General features: G+C 41.7%; 1 protein-coding gene across 9 annotated transcripts in view; it reads left to right on the forward strand.

Moving 5' to 3' along the window:
* The first annotated feature begins 685 nt into the window (after positions 1 to 685).
* VEPH1 (ventricular zone expressed PH domain containing 1) overlaps positions 686 to 17,041 on the forward strand; it is a 209,373-nt gene continuing 193,017 nt past the window's right edge. For 2 of the 9 annotated variants that reach the window (XM_006753823.2, XM_006753827.2), the window contains exons 1-2: positions 686 to 973; positions 9,692 to 9,985. In XM_006753823.2, the coding sequence (XP_006753886.1) occupies positions 9,848 to 9,985 (138 nt within the window). In that variant the 5' untranslated portion in view covers positions 686 to 973; positions 9,692 to 9,847. The other 7 variants (XM_006753826.2, XM_015565578.1, XM_015565560.1 and 4 more) reach the window with 6 other exon arrangements.

The raw sequence follows: 17,041 nt of genomic DNA on the forward strand, positions 1-17,041 counted from the left end.
CCCACGTAGTTTGACTGAAAGCTGGTTAGAATGGCTCACAAATAGTCTATCACTCTATGTGTAGGCAAAACCTCAGACCAACAAGGGGAGAAAGCCCATGTCAGACACTTAAAAGGGGAGAGGGAGCCTCTAGATATAACTACCCATGGTACCACCAATTAATGTATGCATTTGGGGGTTGAAAAGCAATCTTCTTAAAAGAGAGAGAGGGATGTAAGGAGATATAGGACTGCTGGTAAGGGATCCCTCCTGTGTTAAACCTGGAAGGAGGGATTCTATATGTGGATGCTAAAAGGAAGTGAATTAGCAATGTGGACGGGTGCAAGGAGGAACAGTACCAGCTTGGAAAAGTCCCTAGTGCTTCCTTTAGTTCAGTGCTTCATCAGCAGTATCAATAGCATACGTAGCCATTTTACTTCTCTCGTGGTATATTATTTCCATCAAATTCGCTTAAATACTATCTCCCTTCCCGACTTTCCTCTCTCCATCCCTCCCCAAGCCTTTTTACCTGATGCCTGCCTGATAAAAAAAAAAAAAAAAAGGCCCACATCTGATATTAACCTAAAACTTCCTTGATTCCTTAAAGTGGGTTATTCATTAACAGAAGTTAAATGACTGGTTGTTAGGCAAATCTTGTAATTCTTTCCAACACTGATTTGCTCAGAAAAGCTTCTGTAAATCTCCTGTAGAAATAAGCAAAGCTCTGTGCCAACTGTTAGCTCTAGGCAGAAGTTTGGGAGAGGGAGGAGAAGTTACTCATTTGCCCGATTCCGCACGGTGAGTCCAGGGGAGAAGCCAGTGTTCCGCAGCCTTGACAAGCAGCACAGGGCAGCGCGGCTGCTGTCACCAGGGCCGGACAGGGGCTACCGGGCTGCGTCTGAGCATGGTGGTCCCGGGGTCCAGACGAACTGCTCTACAGATCAGGTATTTGCCTTCTCTTTCCTATGATGACCAGAGTGTCCTGTGCTAAGAGGTATGGCTATCCTCTCTCCTGTCCTTTTGTTCAGCAAAAACAAAAGCTAATTAAAGTAAATGCCAGAAGCTTCCGTGAGACAGGGGTGGGCTGCCGGAGCTGGGCAGGGGAACTCCCAGGGGCTGGCTGCTTATGCAGATAAAGCGCACTGGGACTTGTGTGTCAGCCTGTATGCGCGCTTTCCAGTTCTATGGGTAAAAAAGCCACCTCTCTGTGGGTTATTAATAACATGTCTCTAGGTCTCAAGAGCCGAACACTGTGCTTCTTTGTGCAGTTTTGTTTTACTCCATAATAGTGCAGGCATGTTTCCATTTCATGCTTTTGTTAACCTGCAGAAACATTTTGCAACCCACAAAGAGACTGACCCTGCCTATGGCTTTCAACGAAAATTCAGTAGCATCATGACAGCCACTGAGCAGGACAGTCATCGTTACTGATTGTTGTTGCTGTCACTTTTCCCACTGATATTTAGGATATCTTAGAAATCATCATCAAATCTAACCACTCTTTTGTTCTTTTAAATATGTATGTATTTTGTTTGTTCAAATTGCGATAGTAATCGATCATTGGATTTCATGACATTTACAAATGTTTTCAATGTAAAGAATAGAAAAAAAACACTTAAGGCATTGTTGGAATTGGGCATGCAGTTATTTGATATATGCAATTTAAGTGTAAATAAAGATACATTTAAAATTGAATTTTCCCTGTAATTTGAGAGTTGGGGTATGCTTTCTGGAAAAATAAACCTACAAAATTTGAATTAAAAGTTTTAACAAGATGCCTATCAATTCCAGAACAAATATGACCTGCAAAGTTCAACTTCACTGGTGAAAGTGGAGACACTATGACATTATGATGACAGATCACACATTCTTGGTTTAGAAAGTTGGTTAGCCTTGAAGATGCTTCCCTCATTCTCCATGAAGAAAAATGTTTCCTATCTATTTCTGTTTCAGCAAGTTGCAATACATATTCCAATTTAAATATGGTTTTTGAGCTCTTGCCTATTTTTTGTGTGCTTATGGTGGCAAGCCTCCTACAAGCTTAGAACTATATGAGTCCTCGCAACAAGCCCAAGGACAGTTCTTTAGCATCAGGTGGAATACCCAGCCCCTGCTTTACACTGCAGTGGAAGGGAAGTGTAGCAACATGTAGTGGCAGCGGAACCCAAGAGCCGCCCAGGGAACAATGGACATCTTGTGGAAAAGGCTGAAAGTATGCGGCCAATTCCCATGGGAACGCCTGCGGTGCTTTCACATGGTGTGAAAAAGATGCTCCTTGAAAAGAATCTGTAATCCTTTCTTTCAAGGGAAAATCTATCAGAGAACGTTATCGAAAGTTTCCAGAACCCAAGTGGGTCAATGCTAATCAGTGGGGATTTTTAATAAAGTGAGATTTTTTTTTAATGCACAATAGTGTTGTCCAAGGCATGGTATGAATAAATATTGTTATGCTAGAAGCGAAGACACCGGGGAACATCTGAATCTGGGGATGGATGCTAGAGGATTTCTTCAGCATAAATTGGCTTCCTGAGTTTTCCTATATTTCCATGTAGCAGAATCTACTCGTGTAAGCCAGCAATTTTTTATTAGGTCACTTTGAAAAGTCCTAAAGAACATTCTCTCTGCTGTCCTGAAGGGAATTTTACACTCCCTCCTCACTGTGACTGTTTGGCATAGTGCCACAGTAAGACTTTCTCACCAGGGAACAAGGTAAGTTTGCAAAAAACTAAAACAATAGGGACACATTCACGATAGTTCATGATGTACTCAGATTGAATTTCGAGGGAGAATACAAGTAGGATGTAAATATGGCACAAATGGGAATGCCTGGGCACCTTTAACACGGTCCACTCATTGTTAGGTACCTGCACAGTGGTGCATTAGTTTTTAAGAGGGATGTCATGGGGACAAGTTAACAGAAGAATGGCCTATAAGGATAATATTTTTAAGGATATAATTGCTGTCACTTCTTGTGTGCTTGCTATCTGCCAAGGTCTGTGTTAAATGCTTTATGTAATCTCATTAAACCCCCCAATAACCCATGCAGATAAGAAACCTGAGGCTTGGGGAGGTTAATTAATCTGCCCAGGTTAACACTGCAGGCAATGGCATAGCCAAGCTCAATTGTATCCAGGTTCCCACTTCTCACTGGGGTCCCATAGTGTCCAAGTCTGGACCCTACACTCTTTTAAAAATGTAAGAAAATTGGATAAAATCTAGTGATAAGAACTATTATAAACGAAGAGGGTGAAAAAGAATGAATGCTAAAGCAATAGAGATTATCCATGAAAGGAAGAGATGTTAACACTATCTTCAAGCCAGAAAGAATTACTAATAAAAGAATACACCTACTCACAGATGGCCAGATTCTCCATTTTTATAAAAGAAATTCTTTGAGGGGACATTTCTCTGTGTTGATGTCATAAAAATATAATTGATCACCAAATTTCTAGGAAGCTGTATGAGGTCTGGAGCCTATGGGCTCCACACACCTTTGCTGGGTAGCACTCTGGGAAGACATCCACAATACCCACATCTTATTGATCACACAGTTGAATTTATCTACAGCACAGCTTCCCCTACACTTTACCAGCAGATAGGTGATTTGATGGGTAGGAGACTTACTACAGGAACAGGCAAAATGGGGATAGAGAATTATACAGTTTAAAACACTTTCAGAAAATTCAGTTAATCGTTGAAACAATAAAAGAGGGTTGTGGTACCTTTTTCTCCTCTGGAGTATCAATATGTCAAGCAGGATAAACATTTTCCCTGCAATATTTAAAGTACAAATTGATATATCTGGTCCAAATGGGTTTTTATGAAGAATTTTCCAGAAAATAAAGTGAGGGCAAGAGGGTACAGTAAGTCCTCACTTAAGGTCATCGGTAGATTCTTGGAAACGGCAACTTTCATCAAAATGAGGTATAACAAAACCAATTTCACCATGGGCTCATTGTTATACACAAGGGTTAAGTTCCTATGGCATAGATCTGGTCACAAAAACATACCAAGCCTTGAAATAAAGACCCAAAACACTTCTAATAATAAACATTGAAATAAATGTGAGCTACACATACATTTAAGAAAGATTAATAAAAATAAGTCAGATCATTATTTTCCAAACAGTTTGTTCCAGTTCAGGGTCCCCATGGCAGCAGCCCCTCCCAGCAGATCAGCATGCAAGGCAGGAGGCAGCCTGGACAGATGCCCTTCCACTGGGGGGCACTCTCTCTCTCTCTCTCTCTCTCTCTCTCTCTATCTCTCACACACACACACACACACACACACACACACACACACACATAGACTCAGTCTGGGACAATGTAAACAAGCCCATTCACCTCATATCCACATTTTCCTGTGGGCGAAAACCCACATGGACGTGGGAAGAACTTGCATACTCCACACAGACAGGGGCCTCCCTGCTGGGACTTGAATTCCTTAGTAATCAATATTGTAACAAAACGGATGTTGAAAGAAAGGACATTATTCGAGAACCTGCTGTGTGCATTTTTGTGGAGTAAGTTTGTTCCGCTTATTTGCAACTTCCTGCATTCTTAAACTTCCAACAGTATTAATCTAGAGCAGCAGTATTAGTCTCCCCGTGTGCCGCAAGAATTTTTAAAACATGCCATGCCAAGGGCACTGACCTCTTTTCCCTTAGATTGTCAAGTATAAAAACAAAAAAAATTGACAACAGCCAGCACAACAATAGCCATCTGGTGGGAATGAATCAAAATTATACCTTTTTTTTTTAGTCAGATCAAAAAAAAATACATTTTTTTGGTGTGCTGCAGAATTCCAATAATTAGTTTGTGTTGCCATGAGATGGAAAAGGGTGAAAATCGCTGTTCTAGAGGCAGAACAAGAGGATGGCTTCTTCAGGAGCTGTGGCTCCTACAGGACAAATGCTCAGTGTTTCCAACTCCAAGTGTGAAATCTCCAGAGAGAGGGAGGTGTTAATTAAGTTACAACTCTTTCTTCCCCAGGCTTTGTGAAAGGGCTCCCCATAGCCATTCCAGTCACCTGCTTGAGTTCCTGTTGAAACCATGTTTCCTGCGTGGCTTCTCCCCCCAGTACCCCCCGTTCTTCCCCGGGAAAGTATAGATTTTCACGAACACAGGGAGTTTTGTTTTCTCTGTTAAAAACAAGTCTACTGGAGCAGGCTTTATGTTTCGCCCCAGGAAACAGCATTTCGCTCAGAGGCAGCTCTCTGTCCACTGGGTGAGGTGCAGCCTGTCACCTGACCGGCTCTGGAGCTGCTGCCGGTGGCATCGGGCTGCATTCCTGGGATTCTTTCACCAGGCACTGGCACAGCAATGAACAGCTTCAGGTTCACTGCGCTGAGTGGATTCCGCTCGCTGTGCCCTGGGAGTCCGCTGCCTGAACCCTCCTGCCCAAACCAACAGCTAAGTAAGAGCAAGCGTGCCTTGGGGAGTAGCATGCAGGTAAACTGAGTTTGCGGGGAGAGCTGGGACTCCCGGACGTGTGTCGTGCGGGTGCAGAATCTTTTCTCCTTTTGTGGTGTCTATTTCTCCTTACAGAAATCTGACTTGTCAACCAATACCTGCTGAAAAGTATATACTAAATAATGAGAAAGTGGACTTCAGATTAGGCTCCCTGAAATGTTAGAAAGAGAAATTATGAGCGTGAAAGTTGGGAGTAAGAGGGAATTTTATAAGCCAGATTTTTTTGTAATTCCCAAAGTGCGAGATTTGGAGGCTGACCTACTTGGACGTGAATCTTGGCTCTGGGTAGAACCTCGGACAGGATGTTTAATCTCCCCAGTCCTGTTTCCTCTTTGGTAATCATACCTACCTGCATGGTTGATGGGGGAACTAAGAAAAGAAAGTGTCAAGAAAGAGCGTGGTGTATAGAAAGTATCTGAGTGTGTGCCTATATGTGCGTGTGTGTGCACATGTGCGTGCTTGCGTGTGTCTGGTGGGTGCACCTGTATGCATGCGAATAGGCCACTGGGCAATGCCATTGAGAAAGCTAGTGGGTTTCCCAGAAGATGAGGTGGAACTTGATCTGGCACTGACTTTCTCTGCTGTTCCAAAGAGACCAGACACTTGAGCAAAACATTGACCCGAGCTGCTGAAAAATAAATAACGTGTTTGCTGATCCTTATCCAGGAGAGGATGGTGTAGTGTAGCATGTGGGATGCACTTTAAATGAGGACTGCTGGGAAGGGAGGCAGCTGAATAATGATCACACAGGGTCGTGTATACCACTGTACACAGCCCCAAGTGGGCTTTGTCGTGCTGGCCTAGTGCCTTGCCCCCCCCCCAAGCCCCAACCCCCCCCACTCTGCAGCTTCCTCTCCATGTGCCCCTGGGCTGGTTATTTTCCTCTCTGAACATCAGTTTCTCATCACATAGAACTGTCATGAAAATGAAGTTACTCAGTTTTGGAGAAGTGCTTGGAGTAGTACCTGATACATGTATAACCCTCGCTAAGCATCAACTGTTGGTGTCGTTATTTTACAACGAACTCTTAAGTGTTAGCAGCTTTGATCTTCAAAATAACGAGATGAGATAGACTAGGCATGTATTAGCCCCATTTTGCAGATCAAGAAACTGAGGCTCAAGGAAGGGAAAAGCATGAGCCAAAAGTTCCATAACCACTGAGTGCCCAGTCTGTGACTTGAACCTCAGATAAGAAGTTGACTTAGTGTGTACACAGGACACATGCATTGAATGAAGCATATTCTAAAAGGTTTGGCTCAAACGCCACTTCCTCCACAAAGCCATTGCTTATCATCGTTCCCTAGGACAGATCTCCCTCTCCCTTGTACTTCCCTAAATGTTTACAGTACACAGGAATCTTTTCTCTGGGCCATCCTGTGTTGTAGAACGTTGGGTATAAGTCTCATCCGTCCCTTCCCCACCCTGGATGTGTGAACGTTTTCATGTGCAGCTGTGTGCTGCACAGTAATGTTTGGCACATGATGGACATTCAAGAGTAACAGCTGAAGGTGGGAGCGTGAATGGGACTCCGCGCCAGCTGTCACTGTGGGTGCTCCTCTCCCCCCACTGGTATTTCTGCTCCTTCTCAGAGCTCCGCCTCTGATGTGTGGGGCAGCTGAATCTGATTCAGGAAATGCCAGATATTGACCAAGAAGCTGACTGGTCAAGGTAAAGTCATTTCCATCCAATGTCTTACTTTCCTGAATATTATTTCTCTGAGACCCTGTCACTATAAGTGTCTAAGGGGGTGGGGGGCACAGACTGTGTTAAGGAGAAAATTCAGGGGGAAAACTATCCCAATTTTTCTATTTTTTCTTGTAGATCTTGTAATTCACCTTTCCACATTAGCCAGGGTGCAAACTTCTCTGTAGGACCCTCACCCCTCTTTCTTTATGCCCCTCCCTAAACCTTCTCTACGACTCTCCTTCATTTCTCTTCCTCTAGGCTTCTCTCCCTCGTGACTCTCTTGCTCCCTGGTTGGCCTAAACCCCAGAGCACAGATGGGCAGGGATGCAGGGTCAATGCAGGAGGGAAGAGTTCATTTTCTTAAGACTCTACCCATCTCGTCATCCTCAAATGATACTAATGCTCTGAGGGCCTTTATTCCTAATAGCAGCCTCACAAGGAATCAATATGCCACAATGGTTATGAACTTGGAATTTAGCACTCTGGGCCCAAAATCAAGCTCCCCAGTTTACTAGCTGTGTGCCTTGGGCAAGTTATTTAATGCCTTGGGTTCCTCACCTGCCATATAGTTATTATCAAGGTATAATCCTCATATAGTTATTATTGAGGTTAAATGAGTTAATGTTTACTTAGCATCTGGAATAGTACCTGGCGCATAGACAAACACGTGCAGTGTAAATATTGGGTGTCATTTTTCTAAAGCTGGTAGGTAGTGTAAAAGTTGCATGTAGGCAATATTACCCTTGGAATCTCTTCAATGGCCTATGAATTGCATCTTTTGGAATAGCACTGAGAATGTATTTGGCTTGTGTTTAGAGACCATATTGCATAGACAGTATGTGTCTTTAAACTTTAAAGTTGCATTCAGCATAGAGAGGTGCTCCCAGAGTGATAGCTCAGAAGGGATGTCTGAGGTGGCCCAGGAAGCAACAGGCTCCCCTAGTCCTTTTCACACTCATTCTGTGAAGCACATACAGAGTAAAATGACTGTCAGAGTTGCCTATTGCTTATATTAAATCAGGGGTCCTCAAACTTTTTAAACAGGGGGCCAGTTCACTGTCCCTCAGACCGCTGGAGGGCCGGACTATAGTTTAAAAAAAAAACACTATGAACAAATTCCTATGCACGCTGCACATATCTTATTTTGAAGTAAAAAAACAAAACGGGAACAAATACAGTATTTGTATTTGCATGTGGCCCGCGGGCCGTAGTTTGAGGACCCCTGTAGTAAATGAATCATTGCCAGTTCTTACTCTCTGTGCATGTGGCTGCATTTGTAAGCTACTTGCATGTACGAGATGACTCCACTGTAAATCATGGGGAAAGCCCACCAGCCTGAAATCAGGAAAACAGCACTGGTACAGTTACCATGGGGCCTTGGTGAAGTCATTAAACCTCCCTGGCCATTAAATAATGGCTAAGATCTCCACAGTGCAATTGGTCTGTGATTTTATTAGGCCCAGAAGGGAGCTGATGAGAATAGTCAGGTCTTTAATTGGTGCCATTTCCCTACTCTCTTTGGACTGTTAATTGAGTGAGAAGTATAGTGGGACTTCATTATGTCCACTGTGGGAATAGAGGGAGGACTGCCTGATCCCAAAACCCTGCTCCTTCAGCCTGCAGTGAAATGTTATCTTCAAGTTCAATGCTCAAGTTCATGCTCTGTCCAGATTTATCTGGACACACACTCCTAGGAAGAGTCCTTTATTTCACAGCTACTTGTTCAGGGAGGGTATAAGAATAGGGCAAGCACTGAGGTCATCTTCTGGACTGAGGGTTGGGGCAGCTTCTACGATTAATATAGCAGAGACGCCCAGACAAGAGGCTAAGTATTGGTTTCCATGTCCAGGAAAAGAGAGGAAACCAGGCAGTGGGTCTATGTTCTTCCTTTCCTTGCCTTGCCCTTTTCTGTTTGGTTTCCATGGGAATCTGTTTGTGGGGATTCCATCAAGTGCTGGGCATCTTTGCTGCTTATCCACTTGTTTCCCTGTTAGATGGGGGGAAAGGAGAAGTGCCGTACATAGAAAGGAAAAAAAATAAATGTGGCATTTATGTTGCTTTTTACGGCTCAAATTAAATTCTGGATAAAGCTAATAATTTTTCCAGGGCTTTTGAGACAAAAAAAATAAGGAAATATCATATGAAGATATCAAGCCGGAATCTGTTACTCTATGCCAGTGGTTTTCAACCTGTGTGCCACAATAACTTTAAAACACTCAATACCTGGCTCATTAGTCAGGGGCACTGACCTCTTTTCCCTCAGATTGTCGGAGAAAAAAAAATGACAACAGCCAACATAACAATAGCCATCCATTGTGAATGAATCAAAATTATACCTATTTTTTGTAAGATCAGAAAAAAATGCATTTTTTCGGTGTGCTGCAGAATTTTAGTAGTTAGTCTATGTGTGCCACAAGATGCAAAAGGTTGAAAATCACTTCTCGATGCATGTTTCCAAAGGGTTTTTTTTTTCCCCTTCTCTGGGCACCAAGTTCACATTCTGAGGTCATGTTTTTCAACTAATGGCTACATTGGGTCATTTGTTTCTCTTGCAGAGAGTGTCGAAGAAGACCTCAACATCTGGAGAAAAATGATCTTTCAAGGAATACAAAGCATACCTCCTGCTACATGTTTTTGCCTTACTAACCTCTGATAACTGGACGCATGTCCCTGGGCCTACACAAAGTCCATTGACCATCAAACTCATCACCATGCATCACCTGTTCAGACTGGTCTTGGGACAAAAAGATCTTTCACGAGCCGGGGACCTCTTCTCCTTGGATGACTCTGAGATTGAAGACAGCCTGACAGAAGCTTTGGAGCAAATTAAAATAATTAGCTCATCCTCAGTAAGTACACAAGTACACTAATTTTCAGACTAGACCTCCATTCAGACTAGAAATGATCTATCCTAGAGCCAACAAATTGAATCAGTCTTAGGGGGAAGGATCTTTGTGGGGGAAAGAGGAAGGATCACTAATATGGGTCTCTCTTGACTCTGCACTGTGGTTTAGTTGGCATCTAAGAAACAACACCAGCAAAGCCATGGACTTGGGGGCAGCCAGGCCGCCTTTGCCCACTCAGGGAGACCAGAACTCCGGGAATTGCAGACCAGAGTGGAATTCTCACAAAGGGTTTTTCTAAGGGTTATTTCTGTATCCTTGGAATGGCATGAAGAGGAGAGGGAGCAAATCCGGGGAAAAGCAGACCTGCCAGGCTGCACACCAGCGTTAGTAAACAAAGCAGGTGTGTGTAGGAGGCTGAATAATGGAAGAAGGCAGATGACACCTCCTGCCATGCAGGTAATCTGAGACAAGGACAACCATCACTCTGCTGTCAGAAGTGACAGTGGCCCAGGGCTTGATAACACTGCTTCTCTTTGCTTCTATGTCATCTCGGGTTTGGTTGTTTTGCTTTCCTTTGCTCCTTTTTCTACATGCCCCCACCCCCAGCATTTAGTTCGCCTCCCTAATTATTAGCCCCCAGTGTGATCAGGCAAGTTTACACTTTCCATCACCCCTCCCATTCCTTCCTTTCTCCTGGATGTCACGATGATATATTCTGAAAGTACTTCCCCAAGGGCGTGGGTGCGGAGTGCCTGGTGTGCTTTGATCTTGACCTTCCTCATCATGCTTGGACCCTTCATGAGCCAGGTCCCATTTCAAAGGCCAAGGCCACCAAGCGTCCTCTCACACAGCCTCCCAGCTCAACAGCCTTTGCCAACAAGTGGCATAAACACCCACGGGGCAGAGGAAAGAGACAGGACTCAAGCCACAAAATACCGAATTAGCAAATATGTACACACTTCAGAAATAAAAGCTCTCTTCCAAGTTACAAAGAAGAAATGTTTGAAGGCCGTGCTAGCAACCAGTTCAGTTTCCTCTTCAAGCTGTCAACATGTTCTTTTGCTGGTGGCCATTAACATGCCACACTCCCCCAGTGACCAGTGAAATCACTGCCCAAGCATGTGTCCTTTCTCAGGTAATGCCTTTGACAGCAATAATGTGTCCACATTTTTTTCCAGAACATTAATCAACTTAGTCTGGCTCAAAACACAAAGTATTCCTGATACATTTCCACTTTCTGGGCAAGATTTATGTGCTATTTCCAACAGCCCCATTCATCACACTCCTCTGGAAATAAATTGGGTGAATATGCTACTGATTTTCATCCAATCTAATATATATATATATTTCTAACAAATATTATCTTATTTATAATATCTATTGGACATAATAAATACATGGTATATATCGACATTCCCTGAAACCCATTTCCACATTTCCACTAGACGCCACTGGTATGGGGGTTTGTTGTTGTTGTTGTTTCCTTCACCAATTGCATTGTCTCACGGATATTAAATTCATAATCTTAGGACTGTGAGCTCTGCCTGTCATGTGTCCCACTGTCTCATCAGGAGCACTGTCCATCCTTTCAGCTCTCTAGTCAGCATCCCAGCAGACCCACAAGTCTACAAGTCAGTAGTTCTCCTGTGTTCATCTACTAACTTATTTCATATCTCACTTCTTCCTTGCCTCTATCTGTAATCATAGCATAGCGCAGATGGGTGGCAGACTAATAATTATCATTTTTTAGAGGAATCGTGGAGGTCAATCCAATTTTTAAATGCAACAATCACTCAGATCAACCCAATATTTAAATTTCCTAATCAATCCTAGTTATAAATATATCTATTAGTGGAATTCCTTCTCCCTTTCTGCTCCTTTAAAAGCCAGTTCTGGTTTCATTATTCCTTTAATGATTTCTAGTGACTCTAGTTCTTAGTGATTACTTCCTCCTAAAAAGACATAATTGCCCCTTTGCATTATACATTGTCCTCACAGAAAATCATCTACTCATATAACCTCAAGTGCAATCTCTACATGAGGGGATCCCAAATCTGATTTTTAGGCTTGACAGTTCTCCCTAAGCTTCAAGCTCATAGTAATTGATATTCAGGACCTCAAAATCAATATCTCTTAATTTGAAGTTATCATCTTTCATTTTCCTAAATCTCCAGGTTTTAAACCTGGAGTCACTCCTGACCCCTTTCTCTCACGCTCCTCTTGCCCTGTGAGTTCTGCAGAAACTGCCATAGAAATGCCTCCTCATCTGCTCCGTCTTTTCCCTTCCTGCAGCTGTCACCCTGGCTCAGGCCTTCAAAACAACAACTGACCACCCCCTACCTTTGATCCTGCCTTTCTCTAGTTCATTCTACCAACAACTACCAGATCAAACTGCCTAGTCCAAAACCCATCCATGATGCCAATGCCCATGACATTCTATGGCCAATGCCAGTGATCAGTCCACTGAACCACCATACCTACTCTATGGCTCACTTCACCGTTACCTTCAATCCCCTCCTTCCTTTATGATCACGTCTTTCCTTATGACTCTGGGTCTCCATAATCAATTCCACTTCTCAATTTCTTGTTAGAAGCATAGAACTAGAAGGGACCTTCTAAATCATCATTTCCAACTTCCTTCTAGCACGAGGGTTTCTTCTCTAGGATTCCTAACGAATAGGTGACCTTTCCTTCTGCACTTACAAAGATGAGGACATAGTAGGTTTCTGATATTTTTCCTGCTTCTCAATCTTCCTTTCATAAATTTCCCTTTTCCATTGCATGCAGCCTTGATGGGGCCTTCGGTCAACATTCCCTACCTTGCCTTTGCCCGGGGAGGAGGGAAAACAGAAGTGGGGACATCTGACCCAAGTTATAACAATTAGAATTTCTTTCCCGGTAATTCTAGAGGGGAAATCAGCACAGAGTGCTTTATCATGATGATGGTGCCCTCAAGAAACAGCTTTTTGGTTCCTGCTCCTCTATCACCCTTCCAAGGCCAGATAGTGCAGCTTTTACTTCAAATCTGTGAGCCACCTTATATCTCATTATTATTTTACTACAGCTATCTAGACTTTTTCTGTTGCGTATGACCACGGGATCCTAACTGACAAAAAGATAGCTGTTTACTGTTCAAATAGTTAGTGTGTTTCTCCTTTCAGCCAGATGAAATCTTATTCTTTGTTTTTTTCTATCAATTGTGCTTCCTCCCCACCCCCAACAATCCAAAGGATCTAATGTCTGCTCCTACAAGAAGAATTTTAAACATCTGAAGATGGGTGGGTATCTGTCTCACTTCTGGCTTCTCTCTTCCCAGCTAAACATCCTTAGTGCCCTCATGTTTTTCTATGACAAGGAAAGGGCAGGCTTATGACAGGGAAAGGCTACATCAGCTCATATTTCCAGTCTCAGGTCTGGAAACTCAATTTTGTCAGCACGTGAGAAATGCTGTCCAAATCATGCTATCCAAATGCAAGGCTCAGAAGTATAAATTAGAATGCTGACTTGCTGATTTTCGATGTAAAATAAAACTCATGTGAGTTAGAATTCTTGCGTGCTCCATGCTGTTCTCTCCTAGTCAATTCACCCAGTCTTTCACTGGATAAGGAATGTTACTGTTGATTAGATTTCTTCCTCTGTTATAATTACATTTTAGTTCTACCTCCCTGAGATTATATTTCACTCACCTGTGAAGTCACCCGGGTGCATAGAGCATCTTTGGTTAGCACAATAGCTGGCTAATTCCACCTAAATGAATGGATTTTGCTGTTGTTGTTGTTGTTTAATCCTCAAAGGGTAATCCTGTTTTCAAGTTCTTGGAGGATACCTCATTATAGCTCCCAAGTACTGCCTGAATTCTCAACGTTCTGGTTACCTTCCACTGGAATCTTCCTATTTTATTAATATAATGTATCATTGCCCAGTATTTGAACCAATTGTTTAAAACAATTGCTAATACCAGTCAGACACTCTGTTTCTAAAATTTCTTTTCAATAATAACATCACACGGTTGGCCACATTTATACTGTGATGTGCCAAAATCCTCAAGTTGAATCAAGACTTGTAATTGGATAATGTGAAAACAAAATTTAAGTGAATTTTGTCACATTTAAACCATTGCAATAATATGCTTGTTTTCAGGCCCTTCTTCCAGGATACCCATTCCTTTTTACAACTCGTGATTCTGGTCAATATATTAGTTACATTCCTAGCTTTATAGATCTGAAAACTCAGTAAGCAAGCCTTCAATCCTTCTTCTAAAGTCACTCACAAGTCCTAGCTGGTTTGTCTCCATGGATAGAGTGTTGGCCTGCAGACCAAAGGGTCCCGAGTTCGATTCCAGTCAAGGGCACGTACCTTGATTGCAGGCTTCTCCCTGGCCTGGGCCCTGATCAGGGCTCGTGCGGGAGGCATTCAATTGATGTATTTCTCTCACATCGATGTTTCTCTCTGTCTTTCCCTCTCTCTTCCACTCTCTCTAAAAATCAATGGAGCCCAGCTGGCATGGCTCAGTGGTTGAGCGTTGACCTATGAACCAGGAGGTCATGGTTTGATTCCTGATCAGGGCATATGCCTAGGTTGCCGGATCGATCCCTAATGTGGGGTGTGCAGGAAGCAGCCGATCAATGATTCTCTCTCATTGTTGATGTTTCTATCTCTCTCCCCCTCTCTGGGAAAATATCCTCTGGTGAGGATTTACAAAAAAAATTTAAAATAAATAAATACATACATACCATGATTCTGTCCAATATATTAGTTACATTCCTAGCTTTGTAGATCTGAAAACTCAGTAAGCCAACCTCCATTCCTTCTTCTAAAGTCACTCACAAAATAATTGAAACTTACTAGATTCTATTCTGTAGTTCATGCCCTCCAAGACACTGATGGAAACTATTTTGTCCTTATTGTTTGCTTTGAAAGTGTGACTTCGCACTAAAAATTCTCCCCAATTGCTGGGGTCCAACCCCAGCAGGTTTTTTAGTTAAGGGGTTTTATTCCCTCCCTAACTTCAGGGGAAAATCCCTACCTGGGGAAACAACCTTTCTCAGAGAGGTGACCTTGGTTAAAACACATAGTGCCAAGAAGGTGAGCAAACATATTAAGAACAGTATGCCATATACGCCAGGTCCCTTGAAACAGCAAGGATGGACCAGCTCCCGGCACCCAATGTGACTTTAAGCTTTGTAGTTTCATTTATAGTCGTTTCTGGAATACATTTACCTAATAATCACTTCTTCTTCTACCTTGGCCCTCCTCCCAGACTACTTCAGGTGAGATTGTCTCCCTACCCACTCACCCCCTTCTCTGACCCCCACCCCCACCTTCCCCATGATGTTCACCCAAGCCTAATTGTTCCACCACCTTCCTGTTCTCTTTAATTTTTTATAACAATAAAAAATGTTAGGCACTCAAAATTCACCCAATTTAAGCAATTAGATAAAATTTAAAATCACTTGCATAACAACCTCTAATCCATTTCTCCCTTTTCTCCCAAAGGGAATCAATATCCTGATTGTGGTATTTATTTGTACATGTTTCTATTTGTTTGCTACACAGTCATGATTCGAAATCACTTATAGTATTATATTTCATGTTTTTAAACTTTATGTAAATACAATTACAAGCTCAATATTATGTTTTTGAGGTTTAGCTATGTCGCTGCGTGTAGATCCAATTCATTTGTTTTCAGTGGGATAGAGAATTCCATTACAAGGCTATGCCACAATTTGTTTATTCATTCTTCATTTGATGGCCATTTATTATCTAAACAGTGCTACAGTGACCATTCTTATGATTAGCAATTTTGGCAAATGTACTAGTATTTCTAGTGTACACAACTCGGGGTGAAACCATTGGTTTGGAGGTTTGGAGTGTTTTCAACTTTCTGATGTCCCACCAAATTGGTCTCCAAAGTGGTTGCACCAATTTACACTCCCATTAGCCATGAATAAGAGTTCCAGTGGCCTTACCTCACCAATGCTTGCTTTTATGAGATTTTTAAAGCTTTTGTCAATTTACGTAAAAACAGAGTATCTGATTATTATTAAAAGTTGCAATTCCTTCATTATTTGTGTAGTTGATCATTTTAAAAATAAGTTTATTTGCTATTTGTCATTTGGCTTTCCTTCTCCGTGAAGCACGTAGTTATGACTAGGCTTTGCTTTTCTTTCATTTTTTCTTTTGAGATTTAAAAATATATAGTTTTTCTTATTAATTTGAGGGAGTTTTTATATATTCTTGTATTAATCCTTTGTCACTTATGCATCTCTTACTCCAAATATAGCTTGCATTTCACTTTTTATTATAATAAATATTAATATCTGGTAGGACAAGTATCTCCAATCCCTTCTTTAAAATTGCTTTGATTTGGTTGTGTTTGTGATAATTTTGTATTAGGTTTCTCAAGTTTCATGAATGATTCTGTCATACCTTGATTGGAATTTCATTGTCTATAGATTAATTTGAACAAGATTAACATCTTTATGGCATAATCTTCTTATCTGTAGATCTTGTATACCTATCCATTTATTTAGCTCTTCTTAAATATCATTCAATACAGTTTTATCATTTTTTTTTCTTAAGGATCTTAAGAGTCTACACATCTTTTTTCAATTTATAAGTATTACATTTTTAGCTGAGATTATAAATGGCATCCTTTTTAAAAATTGTATTTCACAAGTATATTTTAAGGTGATTTTAACAGAAATGGCATTTGTGTAGTGGTCTTGTATTCAGTAGACTCATTCAGCTCTCTTATTAATCCTAATAATTTATCTATAATTTTTTCCATTTATTCAACAAATAAACTTTGAAAATAGTGTGCTTTATGAATCTGGGAGCTTTATAATTATGTATATACAAGTTTAGGGTTGCTATTTTTTCCTTGGAGAAATTTTTCTTTTATTATTATATATTATTATATACTAAGCATTTTTATTCTATACTAGAGGGCCCAGTGCATGAAATTCATGCATGGGGGAGGGGAGGTGTCAGCCCAGCCTGCAACCTCTCCAATCTGAGATCCCCTTCACAATCCGGGACCACTGGCTCCTAACTGCT

The sequence above is a fragment of the Myotis davidii genome, unplaced genomic scaffold (genome assembly GCF_000327345.1).
Source record: "Myotis davidii unplaced genomic scaffold, ASM32734v1 scaffold570, whole genome shotgun sequence".
Lineage (NCBI taxonomy): Eukaryota > Metazoa > Chordata > Mammalia > Chiroptera > Vespertilionidae > Myotis > Myotis davidii.